Raw genomic sequence first — 24,721 nt, 5'->3', positions numbered from 1 at the left:
TTTCCCCAATTGCATCTGCAATTGACTGTAGCAAATCCTGAATCAATTAGCGAAATGTTTACATTTACATTTAGTGATTTAGCAGACACTTTTATGTAAAGCGACTTACAATTGAGGAAAACAATGGAAGCAATCAGAAACAACATAAGAACAACAAAAAGAATAATTTCAATAAAAAGTGGTCTCATATAGCCTACCGCACGCAGTATACAGAGCTACGTTTTTTTTTAAAGTAGACAAGAGAGATGTTGGGAGGGTATATTAGAATAATAAAAATTTAAGGGGGCCTATTTTGCCTATTTTTTAAAGTCTTTATTATGTTTATAATGTGCTAAACAATAGATGTTCATCATGTTCTTTCAAGGTCTTTTCATAAAACATATTACATCTGTGTTGTGCTGCACAGTTATAACAGACAGGCCTTCAGCTAGGCCTATCTACAGTCAGTATATTTCCCAGCTATGCCTGTGTAGTGTTTCCAAGTTAGTTGGTTAACTTAAATCTTTGTTAAATTAATGGTCCTTAATTTAATTAAATGTTTGTAAAAAAAGTTGTAAACAACGGACAACAGCCATTCATATTTAAAAAGACTTGACTTTGCTGGTTTTGAATGGTATGAGGGTGAACAGTTTTTTTATTTCGGGTTGAACTGTGGGTTCCCCCCAATAATCTGCAATTGACTGTTTAAACTGTTTAAACAGTTTAAAAGGAGTCATATTTTTCAAAGTATTTATTATGTTTATGATGTGACAAAGAATAGGTATTCATGTTTTGATTTTCAAAAAATGCTTTATATATTACATATTCCACCAGTATTCCAGGGGGAAGGCGCAATGTAGATTTTGGTATTCACGATGTCACTTACCCATTCAATTTTTTGCAATAGTCACAACAAGCCGTTCATTGTAGTTTTTTTAAAACTGATTTCTGTTATGATTTCTGTAAAAAAGAAAATATCTTGCTTTTCTGTAAATTTTGAGTGTTGCAATTTGGCAGATGTTGTTTATGCTCAAACAGCTGCTACTCAATAACTACATTTAAAGAAGTGAAATTACATCAGACCTCCCCTTAAACATACACATCAGCAATTTCATGGGTCATATTAAAGGAAATAGTGAAACTGTACATACTATTTCTCTGCATTTTATTGAAGAACCCCAAGGGTAAGCAAGAACACAATGCTTTATCATATTTGTTAATTCTATATCAAAATAACTGAGCAACAGACCAAAAGCAACAAAAATCATGTACATTTGTAAGAAAAATAAATGCATCTGAATAAGCATTCGCACTATAATGCCTATAAACAATTAAAATATGTAAGACGAGGAATGTTAAACAAGGATATAAGTCAAAACGTACAATAAAATGTCAACCATACCCTTATGTAAGGTATGAATACCACACAGAAGAGAGGCTGGTATCACTGTGGTGTATAAGTGAGAAAGCGTTACGACTGCTTTGTGCAACTGTATGTCAGTGCTCTGGAATGTGCCATAATGCGACAAAACACTAAACAATTCTTTAACATGATTATCCAATGTGTAAATAAGGTGAATTTTATATAGTTATGTTTTACTTCAATTCGTTTTTGACTTCAAGTTGAATGCACACAAGGACTAATAATAAATCAAAATCAACAAACATTCATAGAGTAACACTAATGGGGAAAACTACAGCAGACTGGAAAACACAGAAACACCTTATTTGGCACCTAAAACACAACCCACACAAGTGCATAATTTCAGAAGATAGTAAATCTTCTGCTCACATATTAAATAAACATAACTTGTTTATTGTAATTTTTAAGGCAGTTATATTCTATGTGTAGATGGCTTGAATAACGTCCAAATTCTTCGTTCAATAAGCTTCAGTCCACATTGAAAAATAAGTGCATGCCACAGATCTCAAGAAATGTGACATACCTCATAAACAATTTAATCAAGCTTTCATAAATCTTCTTGAGCTCTGGTGAAGGGGCTGGTTTTGGGCCGAACAATAGACTTGTCATCAGTTATTTCTCATCACTAACACAATCGACTAAGGAACCGATTAATATGCTGGTTTTCAACTCATGCTCAGTAAAAGCACTCAAAGTCGTCTGATCAACTGTTGTCACTCGCCCAACAGAGCAGCAGAGACCGAGAAACCAGCCAATGGCTTTATACTTTTGACGATACAAATAGATTGTATAATTATACGGGAGAAGAATGACCTGCAGTGGAATGGTGCAATGTGTTTTCGAGAATATTGTTCAGGGGGTACAATGGCAGTCACGGCAAAAAAAGAAAGGTTTAAGCTACATCTTAACACAAGAAAACAAAAGCACATTCACAGATGTTGCAAAAAAAGACTCATTGAAGAGCAATGAGAACATTCAGATCCTTCAGTCCTGAGCTATGTTGCATTGTCCATGTATAATGAATGAACACACTCGAGTAATGCTTGATATTTTTGTGCATTCTTGTGTTCATCCCTGTGCTCCCGTGCGACGGAAGGGCATAAAGTCTTCAAAGCTGTGGGACATCAAGTCAAGGCTGTCAGGTGTCGCTATACAATTGCATATTACAGAGCCTCTCTGAAGAGCTTGTGGAATGTCTTTATTGAAGCATTTGTGCATGATAAAGCCGCTGTTTAAAGTCTGCGTTCCTCAAGGCTTCCCGAAATCTTATGAAAGATTAAGTAGAGAACGTGTTCATTGATCCAGACGGGGGGGCACTTGATGGGCTCGTTCACCCAGAGTCTGTAATGCAACGTGTAATGCAACCGCAGGTGATTGAGTTTTATTATTGGACTAAAGAGTTTCTCGCAGCAGTATTAGGACTTGAAAACGTGCACGGCCCTTATGACGTACTGTCTGCATATAGGACATTCACTCATGCGTTTTCCACATTTGGTGCAGGTGACCATGTGACCGCACTCCAGCAAAACACAGTCAATGACGGCATCCATACATATACGACAAAGGTTGTCATCGCTGGATAACTGGGGCTTGCAACCATCTGCAGAGGGGAAAAAAGAGAGACGGGACTTAATTTCAAAGTCATTTCTGTAGTTCAACAATTTGTCCGTGTTGTACCAAATTCATGATTTTATAAATCACTAAATGTTACATAACAGAGTAACACACATGTAAACTGGGATATATCTCAATCTTGTATTCTGCAGTTCAAACGAACCCTCATAAATACACAAAACAGTACAACTTTATGAAGGTAAGGGATGAAATGGGAGAATGTGGGTAGAATAATAACAGCAGAGACAGTCCTTTACAACAAAATCCCAACAAAATGTAGATTGTGATTAACATTATCTTCTTCGCTATACTTAAAGCTTTATTACAAATTGATAAATTAAACCAAAAATTGCCCTGGCTAGCTAAACAACCACCTTACTTTTTCACACGTATTTCTTTCAAAGTTCATGCTATCTGGTAATGGCAGTGGCCATGCAGGAAGGGGGGTTGCAGTACAATGACATCACAAACTGCAGTGCATCGGTGGGTGTGACCAGTAACATTTCCACCAATCGCAAGCCTTACCTCCGTTTCCGCCATTGCAGATTGGTTGGGGATAAGCTACCACTTAAGTGGAAGGAGCAAAGCACAGCTATTAGACAGAATCTGACTTCTGTTGAGCTAGCATCTTGGAATATATAGAAAATAAATTCAACTTAAACCAAAACCTTTAAAACAGGATTTAATATATAAATCTGACATCTACTCATGCTCAGGATGATACTTAAAGTAATACTGTATGTCTTATATTGAAACATTTACAATGAAAAGTCAGACATTAAGTGTTTTCGTACCTGCAGTGATGGGAATGCTCACATTCTCCACTACAGAAGAAAATAAAAAAATAATCGTAATCTCGCTTTACAACATAACACATTTCTGATGCTTTATATGTAGATCTCTCTGGCACTCACTAGATTTGCGATTCTTCTCGTTTTCCCGGTAAAGCCTTCTGACGCGCTCCACCAGTTCCCACTTTTCACAGCAGCCAGAGAAGCTCACAAAGTTCCTGACCAGGATCTCCTTTAGCTGCCGTATGGTCAACTGCTCCACATCATCGAGACAGGCCAGGTCTGACAGAGAGGCCCGGGCCCGTCGCCGCGTCTGAGGACTCACCTGACGACAAGTAATTTACAGACACATTCTAGTTGTGCTTCATACAGTGGTTCCAAGACATCACCAACATTTTGACACTTAAGGAACATTTTTAAATAGAATTTCATTGGATAACAAAATATGAATCCATGCACCATCTGGAAACAAATAATGCTAGGGCCACCTGATTTGATATTCTGTTACATAAATCAAATTACACAAATTAAATCTATTTTTAGAGATCGGCTAAAATATAATTGATCTAATATTGTTCTACCAACCAGTTATAGTAAGTATGAATCATATTTTCTTGACCATTTGTTAGCATTGTCAGTTTGCAGTGAGTAACTTCACTCACCTCTGGTGTGTGTTCTGTCTGGTCAAGGTTTAGGAGTGACACTGAAGTTGAATCTTCAATATCCTACCACACACAAGAAACACGTTTCTACAAAAGTGACTCTGACAGCCCTAAAGGGATCACCCAAAAATAAAAATCTGCTCTCACTAACTCACCCTCCTGTCATTTCAAACCTGTGTGACTTCATTTCATCTGCATTCCGCAGAAAGCGAAAGAAAATATTCACTTAAAGTGAATAGAAGTGAATGGGGACTTACATTGCTCTATCCTATACATTTTACATAGGTATTTGCAATCCCCTGGGATCGAACCCACAACCTTGCGTGTTAAACGCAATGCTCTTAACACTGAGCTACAGGAAATCTTCTTTTGTGTTGTTCAGAGGAAAGAAAATCATAAAGGTTTGAAATGATAAGAGGGTGAATAAACGATGAAAGGATTTTTATTTTTGGGTGAACTACCACTTTAAGTGCATCAAGTAGCTTTATGTACTGTAAACTGCATGGTGGAAAAAAAGTGAACGAATATAGTAAATGAGCTGTTTACTCAGAATTCGGACAACACTAGAAAATGGTGAACACTTGATATACACATTTCAAGCACTTATGCTTAATACACTTACTGTAAAAAAGAAGTGTAGTATACTATTCTACACGTGTTCACAAATTACAGCCATTTGGACATACCTGATTGGTGGACTGTAAACTGTTGCTCCTGCTGATTGGTTCTCTGTGAGTTGGGGAATGTACTGAGAGAGGAGAAGTGGGCTCTTCAATGGAGGGGGGCGGGCTATAAAGGGGGCGTGACTGCAGGAAGGGCGTGTCTGGATCATCCTCGCTCTCTGCACCTTGGTGACAAAGCACCAAGTCAACGAGGTCCTCCTTCTCCCTAGGTCGAAAGTGTTTACACATCATTTTAACCATTTTTTTAATTCCTAATTTACTGAATAATAAAGGTTTAATGGCTTTTCAATACATACCTGCAGGTATCAGTGTTAATGTTGCGTAGCGTAAGGTACTGCCGCAAATCTTTAACACGCAGCCGCATAAGTTGAGGGCGTCGAAATGCGGTGCCCTTCAGCAGATGACACGTTGTACACCTGCGCAAGTTTTCCCGAAGTACGGAGCACAGCGAACAGAAACTCTTCTTACAGTCACAACAGATGTGCTAGGATACAAGATGAGAGAGAATTCATGTGCCTTTTTTTAAATGACATGCTTGATAAAAGGAAGGTGGCCAATAACATTAATCTCAAACTTGTTTGTTCATAGAAGACAAAGAGGTCAAACTTCCGAAGGGGTCAAATCCAAAAATATTTGTAGACAATTACATTCCTTTCCCTAAGCCCTACAATCCTTTCCAATTATGTAATTGTCCGAATTTAGTTCCCCTGACCTTAAAGTCTGCGTGATTGTTTTTACTTCTGTATTTTGACGCATTTCCGAGTGAAATGGAATTTCGATGCATAAAAATAGCTGTTGTATTTTAAAATGGAAATGGCAGCTGAGGCGAGGAGTTGAGGGATGCTCCGCCCAAGCCGTCTAACATACGTCATTTAAGATGGATAGTCATAACAGTACGGAAGTGCATTTTCAGATTTTAGATGAAGATTATGAGGGTATACGATTTTTAAAAAGAGAAAGATCCACACTGATTAACTATTTACAATAAATGCTGCAATATTTCATGAAAAAATAGGCATTACATTTTGTTTTATTTCAATGGGACTTTTAACTATCTTTGAATGAGTTATTGAAGATGTTCCTAAATCTATAAAAACAGACCAATAATCCAATGACTCATCTTGTCCACAAGGGTGTATACAAATTGCTGTCTAATAATTTACCCCCTAAAATGAAAACATTCTCTTATCTTAATACCACGAGAAACATAATTGTTTTTCTTTTTTTTACAAAGTCTTAAAACGTAAATGTTGCATAAAAAAGGATGTCAACTTAAAGGGATAGTTCATCCAAAAAGGAACATTATTCAATCACCCTGAGGTTGTTTTTTTCACAATTTCTTTGTTCTGCTAATCACAAAGGAAGATATTTGGTAGAGATCTCATCCCCCGTTGACTCCCATAGTGTTTATTTTCACTACTATGGCAGTACATAGTAGATGAGATCTGGGGCCCGTTTCAATAAGGAAGTTCAACCAACACAGAGTTAAAATCTGAACTCTGAGTTGATTTACTCAGAGAATCACTACTCTGAGTTTTCAGTTTCAGACCAGGAGTAAAAGTTAAGATAAAACGTACGAACGGGCCCTCACAATTCTCTACCAACATAAATGTAACTCTCTGCGAATTAATGAAGCTTCCTCATCTATGGGTTCCTGAATAAACGGACATGCCATTTTAAGGTCTGTGTGACTAAATTGAGAGCGATTAGGAACACGAATCAATAAACAAATGGCGTATGCCATTTCAACACTGCTTGCGCTTCGAAAAGGGGTGGAGATTGTAACAATCCCTGGGTTTGCGGAATAAAACCTGCTCCCGACCAGGTTAGGTTCACAGAGTATGTTACTCTGGTTATTCACTCGAAGAATAAGCTACCTCGATTTCTGAAATGGGCTTGACTTACACCGCGGTCGCGGGTTTGACATACCTCGCGTTCTGAAACCAAAAACCCTGAGTATTCCGTTTTCTGGGGTTGACTTACTCGGAGTTTGCACTTACCCTGCTTTCTGAAGCTGGCCCGTTTGATTACTGACATTCTTCCAAATATCTTCCTTTGTGTTCAGCAGAACAAAGAAATTTGTTCAGGTTTGGAACAACCTCAGGGTGAGTAAATGACAGACTTTTCATTTTTGGGTGAATTTAAGGGTAAATGACCAGAATGTGGAAAACATGCATGTCTACATACCCGCCTTCTAAAAACAGAGAAGGCTTGCCCACAGGCCTGACAGAGCAAACTTGTGCTGCTCGAGTTAGTTGGGGGGTACGTGGAGTATCCCGCAGTTGGAGCAAAACGAAATGGCCCTGCACCCGCTCCAAAACCTGGCTGTTGCCCTCTCACTGCCCCGGTCCCCATCACCTCATTCAGCAGACCACAACATGATGCCCACATAGACGAGGCCCCCGCCTGCAAGACAAGTTTGGTAAATAAACTTTCAAATTGAAGTCAAATGTGTTTACTTGTATGATAAAGAAGTCCCAGTTGAGAGTTTACCCAAAAATTTAAGTTCTGTCATTGTTTACTCTCCCTCTAGTTTTTCAAAAGCTGTATGTCGCTGTTTTGCAGAACGCAAAGAAAGATATTTGGAAGAATGTAACCAATCTGTTCTGGGTCACTAATGACTATCATAACAGCAAAAACAGTATTATTCCCTGCATTGTTCAAAATATCTTCTTTTTTGTTCAACAAAAACAAATGTATACAAATTTGGAATCACTTGAGGGTGAGTAAATGATAACTGAACTTTCATTTTTGGGTGAACGATCCCTTTAAGTGGTCTCTCAACTGGGACTTCTTTATCATACAAATAAACACATTTGACTTCAATTTTAACAAAATCTTTCAAGACAAGAGATTTCAGTCTGGTGATGTGGGACAACGTGTTTATTTCCCCACGTTTTCTGGGTCATTCAGAATGTCCTCCCTTGAAATAGCTCCCATTGACTGGGATCAATCTCATTAGAAGAAGACTGGAATAGGACTAAACTATAACGAGGGATTACTGTGCTTTAAATGACTTCTGGCTGCAGCTAAACAGCTGACACTCAACAGAGAGTAACCATAGTGTTTAACCATAGGAAGCCAACAGTATAATCCCAATCGTCATTGTGTTACCCAAAGCACAGTCCTGTTGCTGGGTCTCACCTCTTCAAGATAAACAAACTTCACTAATCACAGCATCTAACTATCTGACAGTTTGGACATGAATAGCATCATCTGCTAAAAAAATATTTAGCACCAATGTAAAATGACATAAGTATGCAGACATCACACAATCACGCGCACATGCATCACATGCTAAGCCGGAGAAACTGTTGATTTATGCACTAACATCAACGGAAGACAGCTCGTTATTCTTGCTAGCATGATGTAACAGTTACAGCCATTAAATAAACAAGTTTCAAACATATCGAATGTGATGGTAATTGACTTTACCTTCATAGCAACTCCAAGAGCCCGCAGGGATTCACCGGACTGTACATGAAGGCAGGCTGGTGGTCATTTCTGACGAAAGTCAGATGTTTCTGCTAACTCTTTATTTCTGACTCACCGAGAGCGCTATGCAACGGTAAAGGCAGCTGCTAGCCAATCACAGCTATGGATCTGCTATGACGCATGTCAACTAGCCAATCATCTCTTACCTTCAGTATAGCAGCGGAAGTTCGTGCAGATGGACTAATATTTCTCATTTGGTGTATGAGGAGTTTATTTCCAAAAAGAGACAACTCCGTTTTTATAATTGAAAATGATGTTATCATGTTTTTATTGTGTTAGTTAGTTGTATTGTTTTAGCTATTATGGCTTGAATCAAAACAAACCAGCTGCAGTATGATTGATATTGATTGGAATGCACAATAAAAAACAGGATTTTTGACCATAAATAAACTCTTCATTTATAATTTACACAATATGCAGTAAATGTGTTTGAATTAATAATTTAGCGTGATAACTTGGCACAATATAAGGTCCCGTTGTTATACTATATAAACATTTTACACATTTGTTGTTTGGTGTGAACTTTGGCTTTAAAAGTTACCTGCATCATCACCGTGTGATCCTCTGAGGTCTTCTAGATAAGAAATGGTCACGTGGTCAGCACTGGAGCACTCGGTTCTTTTGTAGTGAGTGATAAAGAGTAAATTAAACCATAACCCTGGTTTGATATTCACAAATTAAGAAAGTGAGTATAATGAAGGTGTCACCTGAGTCACAGACAAGTCATCGTTTAAAGGGCATTGTTGTTGCTGTTCCAGCAGATTACATTTCACCAGCTTTACCTTTGGTCAACATACAAATCTGTATGTTTAGGGCTGTGTGGACATAATCATCATGATGGGGTGTGAAGTGAGAGATACAGGGAATTGGTCAATCTTTTTATGATAAAGTATTTTAAAATACCTCTTCCGGAAACCATCAATATTGCCGATTTTTTTAAATAACTCTAACGACTACGTTTCGCTGAAAGACCACCAAAATCGTGCAGTTAAGAATCTGTGCTCGCAATGCAACCGCGAGATTTACACTTTCGACGAATCTGCGCTCTGTGGTGCTACCTGAATCGCGGACGGGTAAAAGGTGCTTTAAGAAAAGTCTCCGCACTCGTCGGCTATATTTGCAACGCCAACACGCAGCTATTTTAGTCATACAATACCAAGTGCTGTTTACATCAAGGAATATTATATTTAAATCTGGCATTGTCAAAACTGAATTCCAGTTAAGCTAAGCCTTAATTGTAAGATACATTTTTATATCGTAAGTTAAAAGAAGCAAATCCAGGTTACGACAGCTACTGCGCGTTTACAGACTCTGTAAATAGAACCTCCACCCAAAAAATATTTATCAATAGACTATTGGTTCTTTTTATTAAAATGTGAAATTGACTAGACTTTAGTTTCTACATCCGGATTTAGGGTTGCACCTTTTCTCCATTCATACTGGTAATTGCACTGCATGGTCTTGTTAATACGTACAGTCTTTGGTCGAATGTTCTGTGTTCGGTAGTGAGGCCTGAAACGTAATCGGAACTGGAGGGTATTTTGAAGAAAGGTATCCGTTCGTGCTGCATGCCAAGATGCCAAATTCGATCGTAACTTAACTCAAATATATCTTGTATTTTCAGAGTTTTACGTGGTAGAGTGAAGCCAAAGCAAACGGCTATATGTTTTAAACAACGTTACTACGTTGTCGTTATTACTAGCGCCATGTAACGTCAAGCTAATGTATTTTAGCTTCATCCACAAACCCCAAGTTTGTTCATGTTTATTAAAGAACTAATCGCATCTATCAACTTCTTTTTTCTTAACCGCGAGGACGAACTAAAGTCCGGACAGTTTTGATTGTTCTGCAATGGCAAGCGTGCACGAAAGTTTGTATTTCAACCCCATGATGACAAATGGAGTGGTTCACGCAAACATATTCGGAATTAAAGATTGGGTCACTCCATATAAGATTGCCGTGTTGTATTTACTCTACGAGATGTCCACAACTAAACCAATGGCACTGCTAGACAGAAGACGCCTTAACAAACTCATCCTGCCTTTACAACAGGTATGTATCGATTTTAAAAGTCTTAACTGTTATGCATGGAAGCACTGTGTGCATACATATACAGCACGTGTTTGATGTGTGCAGGGTCCAGATCTGCCCCTAGAACAGTTCCTTAAAATAGTGGAGGAGTGCTGTGCTCGCATGGCCAATGTTGTGAAGCTCAGGTATGCCTCTTTCCCGAATAAAATATTAAAGTGTTGTCTGGAGGTTTGCAGTAATAATGTATAATATCAATACTTGATTTCAGGATGTCTTCAATGGCTGAAGGAGAGCTGCAAGACATGGAGCATTTCTTTACTATTCTACCAAATGCTTTCACTGATTCAGAGGCATTCAAAACCAGCGTTGTAGGTACGAATGTGTGTTTGTGTGTGTGTTACATTGAAGTGTTCCCGTTTAAAAGGCTCTGACCCCTTGATTTTTTCCCCTCTGCTCTCTCTAGGTCTGTTCATGCGTCAGATGCTGCTGGCCTATAATAAACTGTCTTTCAGTCAGGTGTATAAACTGTATAAATCCCTGCAACAGTACTGCCATAGCAGCAGGCAACCTGAGCTGTCTGCTCCCCCCGGTGAAGACATGGAGCTGACAAGCAACGAAGACCCAAGTGCTGACCATATAGACAAAGTTGAGCTGGACAAAGTATCTCTACATCACTCTGAGCTGTGGTCAGAAAATATCATTTGTTTGTAGAACCAGAACCAGTGTTATGTTACTTGCATGGGAACAGATGTGAATGTGTTTTCTTATAGTTCTGATGAGACACGAGGTCCTTTATCTCAGAAACAGGCGGAATACTTCCTAGCTCGACAGGTTTGTTGTGCCACTTTAAAGACAGAAGTCTGCATTTTTAATTTAAGTAAAAAGACATTTGGAACTAGTAGAGTATGTACATTTTCTTCCTCAGGCATATCTGCTGAAGAACGATGAGAACAAGGCCATGTCGCCAGCTAAACTACAGGATGAGCTTAACAACATCCTCAAGTTCAATCCTGACTTTGCGGAGGCGGTGAGCTCTTCTTTTTTTTTTTTTTTACATTTGGCAGACACTTTTATCCAAAGCGACTTACATTGCAGTAACCTATACATTTATACTTAGGCATGTGTAATCCCCTGGGATCGAACCCACAACCTTAAGTTGTTAACGCAATGCTCTTACCACTGAGCTACAGGAAAGCTTTTCTATTTCATAACTGCAAAAACAGAGCTGGCATTAAATGCCTGCTGAAACAGGGTTACTAACCTTTTTGTAGTGAGTATTTGGGTTATTACAATGGGATAAATCTGCCAGATGACACCCCGCCAATGTAACCCATCACATACCAGTGGACACCGTTATAGTTTCAATAAAAAAAAATTCTATTTCCATTGTGTTTTGGTCAAGGTTCCCTGCCTCTAAAAAGACCAATAGAAACCATTGACACTGTGTCTACACCGGATGTGGCGCAACGCGACAAGAGACAATAGAACGCGTTAACCCATTAAAATTTGTCCACAACTGACGTGGCACAATCCCATTAGAACAAGCCATGTGTCGCGTTTCACATCGCACCGCGTCGGTTGTAGACACGGCATAAGAAGTTATAATGGTTTTAACACAACTGTATTGGTTTAGTGGAAACGCTAATGGTTCTACTGATATGTGATTGACTATACTGGTGGGACGTTGGAAAAATGCCCAAAACACACCACAAAAAGGAATTTTCTAATGCTTTTAATGGAAAGAAGTTAATATCCCTGCTGAAAAAAAAACATAAAAACCATCACAGAAATTCTAATGGTTTGCATTAGAATACCCTTACAACCCAATGGCTTTTTTCCATTAAAACCACTACAAAATTCCCTTTTGTAGTGTGTTTTGGGTATTATTCCAATAGGATTTAACATCCCAGCAATATAATCCATCACAAACCAGTAGACACCATTATAGTGTCCATTAAAACCCAACGCAAGTCTCATTATAACCCTTGAAACCATTACAACTTCTTTAGTGGTTTCTATTGTTTTTTTCAGCATGGATGGTTTCCCTGCTGAAAACAACAATAGAAAACATTAAGGACTTGTATTGGTTTAATGTAAACTGTAATGGTTCAACTGGTATTTGATGGATTCTACTGGTGGGAATTTGGAAAAATGCCCCAGCAAAATACAAAGGAATTTCCTCATGGTTTTAATGGAAAAAGCTCAATAATGGTATTTTAATGCAATCCATTTGAATTTCTGTAATGTTTTCTGTTGGTTTTCTTTTGTTTTTCAGCAGGGTCCTTTAAAATACCATTATGACCCATTAGCTTTTTCCATTAAAACCATTAGAAAATTTGTGTGTTTGGGCATATCAATAGGATTTCACATACCACCAATATAAACCATCACATACCAGTAGAACCATACTGTTTCCTTAAAACCATTACAACCTCTTGAATGGTTTCTAATGTTTTTCCAGCAGGGATGGTTCTGAATGAAGACCATACTCATGAACTTACATGGTACTTCAATATACTTCCTTTTTAATATAAATAACATTCTCTGTCTGTGTCTACAGCATTACCTCAGCTATCTGAACAGCATGCGAGTGCAGGATATTTACATCTCCACTCACAGTCTCCTCCACTATTTCGACCGCCTCATTCTCTCTGGTGGAGAAGGAAAGAGCAACGGAGATGAAGGCTATGGGCGCAGTTTGCGTTATGCTGTACTGAATCTGGCAACCCTGCACTGTCGCTTTGGACATTAGTGAGTATCACATTTAGAACCCATTAATACACTGTGTTAGGAGCATTATGATTTGGATTGAAAGATGTGACAGCCTCTCAATTGAACGTTTCAGTTTCTATATATCTGATATTTAATTTAATACACATTTCACATTAACTTTAATTCTGATTTCTGTGGTTTTATGTGTTTGTTTATGCAGTCAACAGGCAGATCTGGCTCTGCAGGAAGCTATTCGCATTGCACAGGAAGCAAACGACCACGTGTGTCTTCAGCACTGTCTGGTGGGAGCTGTTTCTCATATGTATTTTGAAGTCAAATTGAAATGATTGTTATAATAATAAACAGTTTTTATTTTGTGTTTTAGAGTTGGTTGTACACACTCGAACAGATGAAAGGATCTGATAGTGTTGTACTGACTGAAGACTCTGTGAAAATTGCTGCCCACTTTTGTCTCCCGGTAAGTAACTTTTGGGACAGAGCTTTCATAATTGGGGCAGTCGTGGCCTAATGGTTAGACTGTTGGCCGGCGGGTGACAACTAAGGTGCCCTTGAGCAAGGCACCTTCCCCCTTCCTGCTCCCCGGGCACTGCAGTAATAGCTACCCACTGCTCCGGGTGTACGTGTGTTCACGACTTGCTGTGCTTTTGTTCACTACTCTCTGGATGGGTTAAATGCATAGGTCACATTTAGGGTATGGGTCACCATAGCTGTTATCTTTGTGAAGTAGAGTTTGAATAATTGGCTATATACCATGACGAAGCCTCTCTAATGTTTATTTTGCAGTATTTAGCATCTTTGGGCATTCAGTCCCTGGTGCAGCAGGGAGCAAAACAGGGCATGCTTGCCAACAAGCTACTGGACGCCCTACGGGGGACAGATATCATGCATTGGAAGCAAAGCCTCTCTGAGCTGATAGAAATAAGCCTGGCCCAGACCACTTCAATTTGGAGGATGTATGGCAAAAGGTCATTTTTTTTTTACTATTTTTTGTGAAGTTACGCATGTACTGTATGTGAATCCGATGTTTACTAAAAGACTTCTATTCTGCATGACATTGAGTTATACGGTTGGCATTGTAACGTGACAAGGCTTTTATTGTCTCTCTAGCACTATGGCACTGCAGCAGGCTCAGCTCCTGTTGAACATGAACAGTCTGGAGCCGGTCAACTTCAGTGTGCAGCAGAACAACACAGAAGCCTTCGCCGTCGCCCTCTGCCACCTGGCAGAGCTCCACGCTGAGCAGGTGCCTGACCTCACATCTGCCACACTCTATATATGCCCACATGTTTGCTTCTGAGTGTCAGCATGCAGTATTTCTTTTAAAGTGATAGTTCACCCAAAAATGAAAACGCTCACCATTTACTCACCCTCAAGTTGTTAAGCACAAAGAAAAATAGTTTGAAGAATGTTAGCAATTTTGAGTTCTTGGACATCATTGACTACCATAGTAGAATTTGTTTCATGTATATTTTTGGTTTTGTTGAACACAAAAAAAGATGTGTAGAGTGTAGGATCGCACACTGTTCTGGGAAACCTTTGACGGCCATTGGTACCACTATGGTAGTCAATGGTGACCGAGAACTGAATATTTTGCGAACATTCTTCCAAATATCTTCCTTTGTGTTCAGGAGCAAGTAATTTATAAAGGTTTGAAACAACTTTATGGTGAGCAAATTATTGGGAAATTATTCAATTTTCGGTGAACTATCCCTTTAAGTAAGCGATAATGTATAGGCAGCCATTTATCACAAAAAGAACTGCTGGATGGTGAGATTGACAAATCAGAATAGAGTATTTCAATGAGGCATGTAATCAGGGTTTTAATTGCTGTTCCTCAGGGCCTGTATGCTGTCGTGATTGACATCATGACACACCTGAAGCAGCAGTATCCGCCTCATACTCAACACGCAAAGGTCAGATATCTACTGTACCAAACACAACATCACCTTGATCATTGATCAGCATAAACCCACATAACTTTCATGTTTTCTACTTGAACAGCTCTGGATGCTCTGCGATCTGAAAATTCAGTTCGAGAAAGCTATGAATGATGGAAAATACCACATGGCTGAACCTCTCGTCACAGCTATCTCTGCTTTAAACAGCACAGAGGGATTGTACAGGTATGAGCAGAGGACAGCAAATACATTGTAGACTTTTTGAACAAAGTGTCATTGATTTGTGTGTGTATCCAGGAAAGCCCAGTTAATGAAAGCATTGAATCAGACATCTGAGGCCTCAAAGATTCTACAGCATCTGCAGCAGCGGTGCGAGAAGAGTAAGAACATAGAGATGACCATCAGGTATGTGTATACTGAGTAGGCAAATGTGTATACATGTTTATAAAAACAGGTTGTTGTTCTGGTGCCGGATGCTTGGTGGTTAATAGCTCTGCTATATTCACAAAGTCTTTCTTACTCTACTATCACTGCTCTTATTTAACAATTTTTTGCTTCATGTAATATTTCATGAATAAATTATGTTTTTTATTTTGTAAAAGCAATTAGGCATGCCATATTGCCATATTGTGACTGAGTATTGTGACTGTAGCTTAAAAATGCAATGTGGCAGATTAACACAGTGTCCACACCGGACACGGCGTGACGCGACAAAAGACATTAAAACGCATTAGAATTTAAAACAAATTCCCAACTGGATGTGTGCCGCATCTGGTGTCGAAACGGTGTAAGGATTATCCATTGATGAAATGCCATATAATACACATAACTATGTCTTCAGAGGTGTATACAGACGTTACATATTGAAGCGTTACGTACATTTTTTAGATTAGATTCAACTTTATTGTCATTACACATATACAAGTACAGTGTAACGAAATGTAGTTTAGGTCTAAGAAGTGCAATTAGCAAGTACAGGATATACAGTGTGAATAAATACAGAATACAATATTAGGAAAATACTATACAATGGGCATGTACTATGAAAATATGACAGTCGGTATGTACTATGAACAATATAGACAGAAGGCTATATACTGTGAACATTAATGTACAGGTGGTTATGAACAGATAACAATATATACTATACAATAGTACAAGTGACTTGAGTGTGCATTAGTTACAGACATTAGCTATTAAAGTTACAGTGCAGTAGATGAGTTGATGCGGTTATTAAAGGTACGGTGCAGTACATGAGTTAATGCAGTTATTGAAGTTATAGTGCAATACATGAGTAGATGCAGTTATACATTTACAGTGCAGTAGATGAGTTAGTGCAGTTATTGAAGTTACGGTGCAGTAGATGCGTTAATGCGGTTATTAAGGTTACAGTGCAGTAGATGAGTTAATGCAGTTATTGAAGTTATAGTGCATCTGGGGGTCCCCTTACATGGAATTCACCATGTTGGTTCTACAGTAGCCCTTATCGGACAAACTTTCATAAATACATTGTAGTCACTCTAGTTCTGCGAAAGGGAGAGGTGGAGTGAGCCGTTGGTTTGCAATTCACAACCTCACTGCTGTATGCCGCTTAATTTCGTACAATGGACCTGTAAAAATGTATTTAGAAAATGAGATGTTTATTCATATCGCACCTGAATGTTGATCGAAAGTGAACTTGTACTGCAGGGTGATGCTGGCCTCTGCCGAACTCCACTGGGACTCGTCGGGTTTCGCGACAGCTCTGCCTTTACTTCTACAGGCTCTCGCTTTGTCCCGCCAGCACAACCTCCAGAGTTTGGCCTCAGAGACAGTCTTACATCTGGCATTTACACAGGTAAAGCCCATACATGGAAACGTTGAACATTTGCACTCAACGGCTGGTTGTCACATTTCAAAAAGATTACAAAGATTATGGTGTATTTTCCACTCAAAGTTTTTATCTTATTGTTATAATCATGCATTATTTATATTTTATTTTTATGTATAACTCATTCTTCACAGCTTATGTTAGGGATCCCTGAGCAGGCACTTGTACTGGTGCAGGATGTGCTGGAGTCGGTCTTAGCACATGGGGCTCTGATAGACAAGGGCAGAGCTTTGCTGCTGACTGCTAGATGTCAGATGGCCCTGGCAGGGACTACTGCAGAGACAAACAGACTGTCAGGTACAGAATCATGCTTTTTACCCATCACAACTCCTATAAAGGCAGGCTTGAAGTAGGGACTGTAAATGATTTGTTTGTCTTATTTCCTGCAGCTGTGGAACTAGCCGTGCACACATTGGATGAGGCAGTGGTGTATTTCTCCCGCCTTGACTGTAAAGAGCGCATGAGAGATGTGTTCTACTTACAGGCACGCTTGTATCACAGTCTGGGCGATTTCTCCCAACGCAACAAATGTGCCATGCTGTTCCGCCTTCTCGATCAGGAGCTCCCGTTGTCTGGAATGACTGTTGTCAATCGGCTTTAGCTAAGAATGGGAATGTGCTTTTGACATCCAAGCACTCAAATGATCATTCATGCATTCTAAGGGTGTGTCCTTGTGAACTGTGAATAAATTGTTTTTATATGAAAAACAGTTTGTTTGTTCTTTTACATTTTATGCATATGAACCATAAAGGCTATTCAGACAAATATGTCATAGTTTTCATAGTTATTTTATATACAGTTGAAAGAAAAAGTATGTGAACCCTTTGGCCTTACTTGGATTTCTTCATAAATTGGTCATAAAATGTATTCTGATCTTCATCTAAGTCACAACAATAGAGAAACACAGTCTGCTTAAACTATACCGCACAAATATTATACGTTTTCATGTTTTTATTGAACACAACATGTAAACATTCATAGTGCAGGGTGGAAAAAGTATGTGAACCTTTGGGTTTAATAACTGGTTGATCCTCCTTTGGCAGCAATAACCTCAACCAAACGTTTCTTATAGTTGCAGATCAGACCTGCACAACGGTCAGGAGAAATTTTGGACCATTCCTCTTTACAAAAGTGTTTCAGTTCAGCAATATTCTTGGGATGTCTGGTGTGAATCGCTCTCTTGAGGTCATGCCACAGCATCTCAATCGGGTTGAGGTCAGGACTCTGACTGGGCCACTCCAGAAGGCGTATTTTCTTCTGTTGAAGCCATTCTGTTATTGATTTACTTCTATGCTTTGGGTCGTTGTCCTGTTGCATCGTCCATCCTCTGTTAAGCTTCAGTTGCAGACAGATGGTCTTGAGTTTTCCTGCAAAATGTCTTGATAAACTTTGGAATTCATTTTTCCATCGATGACAGTAATCCGTCCAGGGCCTGAGGCAGCAAAGCAGCCCCAAACCATGATGCCCCCTCCACCATATTTCACAGTTGGGATGAGGTTTTGATGTTGGTGTGCTGAGCCTTTTGTTCTCCACATATAGCGTTGTGTGTTCTTTCTAAACAACTCAATTTTGGTTTCATCTGTCCACAGAATGTTTTGCCAGTAGTGCTGTGGAACATCCAGTTGCTCTTTTGCAAACTTCAAACGTGCTGCAATGTTTTTTTTGGACAGCAGTAGCTTCCTCCGTGGTGTCCTCCCATGAAGTCCATTCTTGTTTAATGTTTTCCTTATTGTAGATTTGTCAACAAAAATGTTAGCATGTGCCAGAGATTTCTGTAAGTGTTTAGCTGACACTCTAGGATTCTTCTTCACCTCATTGAGCATTCTGCGCTGTGCTCTTGCAGTCATCTTTACAGGACGACCACGCCTAGGGAGTGTAGCAACAGTGCTGAACTTTCTCCATTTGTAGACAATCTGTCTTACCGTGGACACATGGACATCAAGGCTTTTAGATATACTTTTGTAGCCCTTTCCAGCTTTATGTAAGTCAACAATTCTTGATCGTAGGTCTTCTGAGAGCTCTTTTGTGCGAGGCATGGTTCACATCAGACAACGCTTCTTCAGAACAGCAAACTCAAAACTGGTGTGTGTTTTTTATTGGACAGGCCAGCTTTAATCAACACATCCAATCTCATCACATTGATTGGACCCCAGGTTGGCTGACTCCTGGCTTCAATTAGCTCTTGGAGAAGTCATTAGCCTAGGGTTTCACATACTTTTTCCACCCTGCACTATGAATGTTTACATGTTGTGTTGAATAAAACATGAAAACGTATAATGTTTGTGCGGTATTAGTTTAAGCAGACTGTTTCTCTATTGTTGTGACTTAGATGAAGATCAGAACACATTTTATGACCATTTATGAAGAAATCCAAGTAAGCCCAAAGGGTTCACATACTTTTTCTTTCAACTGTAGTTTCTTTAGTCGAGTGACAAATTGGCAGAATTTGAAAAAATGTTTGCTTGTTTTTATATTACATTTATTCTATCCAGAAAATGGAATCTTAAATCTCGACTATAATGAAACAGACCGATACATTCAAGTGAATACATGAATTGTAGTTACATTAAAGCAGACTAAACCAGAAGTCCTGACAGAAATCCTTCTTATAATTTAATAGCATTGCTAAATGTTAAAATGTTAATAAAAACGCTAGAACAATCTTGGTATAAAAAGTTGTTTACATTGTTGGTGGAACGTTTAAACATTCATAAATAACACTTCCATAACTTCATAGTTAAACGTTCGGGGATCCCAAGACTTTTCTGACGAATGCCGGTGTTACAAAATTTTCTGTTACCCGTGATATTTTGTGACCGCAGTAGGCGCTGTTGTCACTGTCGACAATTCTCTACGCAAAGAGCGTAAATTCAGGCGAGGATGCGCTTTGTGCTCGAGCGCAGCTTTTTAATCTTGTGCAGTAACGTGCTTTGTTCTCGTGCACGTTACTGTGAGCGGGCTTTTCGGAAAGTCTGTTAAGAGTGCTGACGTGACGTGAGTGCCTGAACACGCAGATTGAACTGTACAAAGAAGGATCATTTAATTCCTCTACTGATTGTGTTTGGAATTATTGTGTGTGTGTGTGTGTGTGTGTATGTATATATGTATATATATATATATATATATATATATATATATATATATATATATATATATATATATATATATATATATATATATATATATATATATATATATATATATATATATATAAAGTGAATACACACACATATATATATATATATATAAATATATGTGTGTGTGTGAGTGCGTATTCACTTTAAACACAAATAATAGAACAGCAATCATGATAATTCTAAACGTTGTCCATTTAAGAAACATGAACATAAATGAGCTTTGTGTTATACATGCATTATAGGCTATAAAATGTACATTAGAACATAATATTATAAAATTATTTGTTTATAATGTACAGAGAAACCTTGTAGTCCTACAGCAGGTCACCATATTTCACGATGCACAGTAAAGGCCTAAAATAATCTGTTACCTTCCCCTGTTTTATACAGAATAACCTTATTGTTCTTCATATTCACTCTTTTGACATCTAATGCCTTCTGTGTCTTATCCTGAAGTGCATTTAGCTGTAATGAGAACAGTGACTGTGGTACAGCAGGTCACCATATCTCACGATGCACAGTAAAGGCCTAAAAAAATCTGTTACCTTCCCCTGTTTTACACAGAATATCCTTATTGTTCTTCATATTCACTCTTTTGACATCTAATGCCTTCTATGTCTTATCCTGAAATGCATTTATCTGTGATGAAAACAGATACTGTGGTACAGCAGGTCACCATATCTCACGATGCACAGTAAAGGCCTAAAATAATCCGTTACCTTCCCCTGTTTTACACAGAATAACCTTATTGTTCTTCATATTCACTCTTTTGACATCTAATGCCTTCTGTGTCTTATCCTGAAATGCATTTATCTGTGATGAGAACAGTGACTGTGGTACAGCAGGTCACCATATTTCACGATGCACAGTAAAGGCCTAAAATAATCTGTTACCTTCCCCTGTTTTATACAGAATATCCTTATTGTTCTTCATATTCACTCTTTTGACATCGAATGCCTTCTATGTCTTATCCTGAAAAGCATTTATCTGTGATGAGAACAGTGACTGTGACAGCAGGTCACCATATCTCACGATGCACAGTAAAGGCCTAAAATAATCTGTTACCTTCCCCTGTTTTATACAGAATATCCTTATTGTTCTTCATATTCACTCTTTTGACATCTAATGCCTTCTATGTCTTATCCTGAAGTGCATTTATCTGTGATGAGAACAGTGACTGTGGTACAGCAGGTCACCATATCTCACGATGCACAGTAAAGGCCTAAAATAATCTGTTACCTTCCCCTGTTTTATACAGAATATCCTTATTGTTCTTCATATTCACTCTTTTGATATCTAATGCCTTCTATGTCTTATCCTGAAAAGCACCATTTAGACTGAGAGACCATTTAAAGGCTCTGGAAAACCTTGCAGGTGTTTTGAGGTAATTTTCTGATTTTTGAGACACTGGTTTTTATTATCTGTTAGCCATTATCATCACATTTATCAAAATACAGCCTTTAGATATTTCACTCTATGTGTATAAATCTATATATGGGTTTCACTTTGTGAAATGAGTGACAGAAAATATTGACCTTTTTCATGATATTCTATTTTTTTAGCTTTACCTGTATCCAATTTCTGATTTTTAGAACATTCTTTTTTTGCTCCCCAAAAATAACCAAATGGGAACCAACATTTGGGGAACGTTCTGTGTTTGCTTTTGTTAACCTTATTGTAATTGATAATAATTTAATGTTAAAGATGTTTTCGATTTAGTGTATGACAGTATGATGTATATACACTTGAAAACAGTTTAATGTATGTTTTGTATTTTTTTATGAGCATTAAAAAACTATCTGGACCTCTCTTACCTCTGCTTTGCATAACGTTATTGGCTGAGACATGTGATTAAATCATCACAAAATTAATACTTTATACGTTCAAATGCTACATTACTAAATTATTACAGCATTTTATTTTTAGTAATCTCACATTTGAAGGTATAAAGTATTAATTTTGTGATGATTTAATCACGTCTTATTTTATTTTTCATATTCTTCCCATCTCCCCATATCGCACATACCAATCACATGGGGGCTCCGTTAGCTATTTTGCACCCACTGGAAAGCAGATCAACGTGATCAGCACCTGATGTTATGTCTGTGCAAAATGGATGGTAATATGGAGCTGGAGCAGAAGAACTTTCTTTTGAAAGGGGAATATCCCAAAGATGCTGATAAACAGCAGCATTACACTTTAAAAAGAATAGCTAACAACTTTTTTATCATTGGTAGGTAATGTTAATAAGCACCTGAGAGAAAAGTACACTAGTGGGTATGGCTCTATGGCATTTCAAATATTCATTATCCCCACTATAAATATATTCTTACTACAGTAACTGTTAACCATGGTATTTGTGTTTAAGTTGTTTTAAATCTGCCAATGTCACTGGTGTTGCAGACAGACAAGAGCGTACGACAAAGGGTATAATCCAAAAGGTGATTTAATAACAAAAACTACAACTACCAGGAACAAGAACAGACGTTGACATTAAACAATAGCAGACAACGAATACACTTTAGGGGAGAACTTAAAAACAACATATAACGAGGGATCAACAGGTGCTGGTGATAAACTAATTATGAGACAAGTGAAAACAGGCAAGGGAACAATTTACTAATAACAAAACACAAGTGAAAACTAATTAACTAATAATGAGAGGAAAAAAACAAACAAAACATAAAACAACTGTGACAGCCAAAGCATCGATCGCTATTACACTTTTACTACAATAAAGCATAGTTAATTTTCTTAAAATACTTGCTTAAGTGCCTTTTCAATTTTTGAATCACCATTCTGCAGTTGAAGAGTACAGAAGCTAGTTGGTGAAGACACTTCTAAACGAGACAGGTATTATTGGTGTACTTCTGCCATTTTCACAATATCATATATTATTTCAATGATTAACAGATGAAGCCCATTACTAAGTTGTATTGTTTTATTGGTGACTAGATGACCTCAGTGAGCTTTGCCACTATTGTAGGGAGAAGGATGCAGGGCAAGGAAGGACAACAGCCAAAAAAAACCTGCTAGGGTAAAAATTGTATTAAGTAAACATATATCATGATAGTTTTTCTATAATCATTTGCTGTTTTGAAAAATAAAGTTTATTAAGTTTAATAAAACCCCAAAATGCACTTAAATATACTTAAAATCAAAGTCCAAGTTACCTGCATCGTGAGATATGGTGACCTGCTATACCACAGTCACTGTTCTCATCACAGATAAATGCACTTCAGGATAAGACACAGATGGCATTAGATGTCAAAAGAGTGAATATGAAGAATAAGGTTATTCTGTGTATAACAGGGAAGGTAACAGATTATTTTAGGCCTTTACTGTGCATCGTGAAATATGGTGACCTGCTGTAGGACTACAAGGTTACTCTGTACATTATAAACAAAATATTTTATAATATTATGTTCTTATGTACAGTTTATAGCCTATAATGCATGTATAACACAAAGCTCATTTATGTTCATGTTTCTTAAATGGACAACATTTAGAATTATCATGATTGCTGTTCTATTATTTGTGTTTAAAGTGAATACGCACTCACACACACATATATTTTTATATATATATGTGTGTGTATTCACTTTATATATATATATATATATATATATATATTTATATTTATTTATACATATATACATACACACACACACACACACTTACATGTTGGCTATAAAACAATTACCATGGCAATCACAATTATTCCAAACACAATCAGTAGAGGAATTAAATGATCCTGCTTTGTACAGTTCAATCTGCGTGTTCAGGCACCCACGTCACGTCAGCACTCTTAACAGACTTTCCGAAAAGCCCGCTCACAGTAACGTGCACGAGAACAAAGCACGTTACTGCACAAGATTAAAAAGCTGCGCTCGAGCACAAAGCGCATCCTCGCCTGAATTTACGCTCTTTGCGTAGAGAATTGTCAACAGTGACAACAGCGCCTACTGCGGTCACAAAATATCACGGGTAACAGAAAATTTTGTAACGCAACACCTGTTAACGCAGCCTTTATATTAATACACAGTTTATTAAATCTCAAATATGTTATAAATTAGCAGAATTCAAACATGCAGATGTTTTTTTTAAGGTAGACTCATTTTAACTGCAGCATGTTACAGTGGAGAGCCTTAAAAAACACTCCCTAAGCCTGCCAAAATGAATGTATGCAATGTATAAACTGAGGTGTGAAAGTGTTTAATGGCAGCTATCATTCATTTTGTATCGAATTGGATTTATTTATAAATATTTATAAATTATAAATTATTTATAAATTTATAAAATCTAAGGTTGGTGCATGTGAACCTCGTGCCGTTCCGCTGTCTCGTGTAACATGACGCCTTGAAGGTTGAAGCCCACCTTCAGCTGATGCGCAATCTCCGGGTTT

The 24,721-nt window shown here is 38.0% G+C and overlaps 2 protein-coding genes across 7 annotated transcripts; one reads left to right on the top strand and one right to left on the bottom strand.

Moving 5' to 3' along the window:
* Positions 1 to 1,127: 1,127 nt before the first annotated feature.
* Positions 1,128 to 9,691, bottom strand: rnf34a (ring finger protein 34a). Of its 6 annotated transcripts, XM_056729965.1 has the most exons (11): positions 9,551 to 9,691; positions 9,355 to 9,462; positions 9,189 to 9,265; positions 7,340 to 7,558; positions 5,449 to 5,636; positions 5,156 to 5,357; positions 4,470 to 4,532; positions 3,931 to 4,132; positions 3,811 to 3,840; positions 3,542 to 3,583; positions 1,128 to 3,002 (listed from the first exon to the last, which is right to left on the bottom strand). In XM_056729965.1, exons 3-11 carry the CDS (start codon positions 9,195 to 9,197, stop codon positions 2,818 to 2,820), a joined length of 1,140 nt encoding a protein of 379 aa, XP_056585943.1. In that variant the 5' UTR covers positions 9,198 to 9,265; positions 9,355 to 9,462; positions 9,551 to 9,691; the 3' UTR covers positions 1,128 to 2,817. The 6 variants fall into 6 exon arrangements, 5 of the variants coding, with proteins under 5 accessions (XP_056585943.1, XP_056585942.1, XP_056585945.1 ...); XM_056729964.1 differs by having other exon boundaries at positions 9,355 to 9,674; XR_008904593.1 differs by having other exon boundaries at positions 2,916 to 3,002; positions 3,396 to 3,583; positions 9,355 to 9,674.
* A 428-nt stretch (positions 9,692 to 10,119) lies between these two features.
* Positions 10,120 to 17,880, top strand: anapc5 (anaphase promoting complex subunit 5). Its single transcript, XM_056773100.1, has 17 exons — positions 10,120 to 10,699; positions 10,784 to 10,863; positions 10,947 to 11,050; positions 11,142 to 11,364; positions 11,449 to 11,509; positions 11,604 to 11,705; positions 13,239 to 13,429; positions 13,611 to 13,692; positions 13,776 to 13,868; positions 14,195 to 14,376; positions 14,519 to 14,654; positions 15,250 to 15,324; positions 15,413 to 15,534; positions 15,607 to 15,714; positions 16,999 to 17,146; positions 17,314 to 17,476; positions 17,569 to 17,880. Exons 1-17 carry the CDS (start codon positions 10,499 to 10,501, stop codon positions 17,778 to 17,780), a joined length of 2,283 nt encoding a protein of 760 aa, XP_056629078.1. The 5' UTR covers positions 10,120 to 10,498; the 3' UTR covers positions 17,781 to 17,880.
* The last annotated feature ends 6,841 nt before the right edge of the window (positions 17,881 to 24,721 follow it).

This window comes from Triplophysa dalaica, chromosome 18 (genome assembly GCF_015846415.1).
Source record: "Triplophysa dalaica isolate WHDGS20190420 chromosome 18, ASM1584641v1, whole genome shotgun sequence".
Taxonomy (NCBI): Eukaryota; Metazoa; Chordata; class Actinopteri; order Cypriniformes; family Nemacheilidae; genus Triplophysa; species Triplophysa dalaica.
Note: the sequence above shows the minus strand (reverse complement) of the source record. Positions and strands in the feature narration are given on the sequence as shown.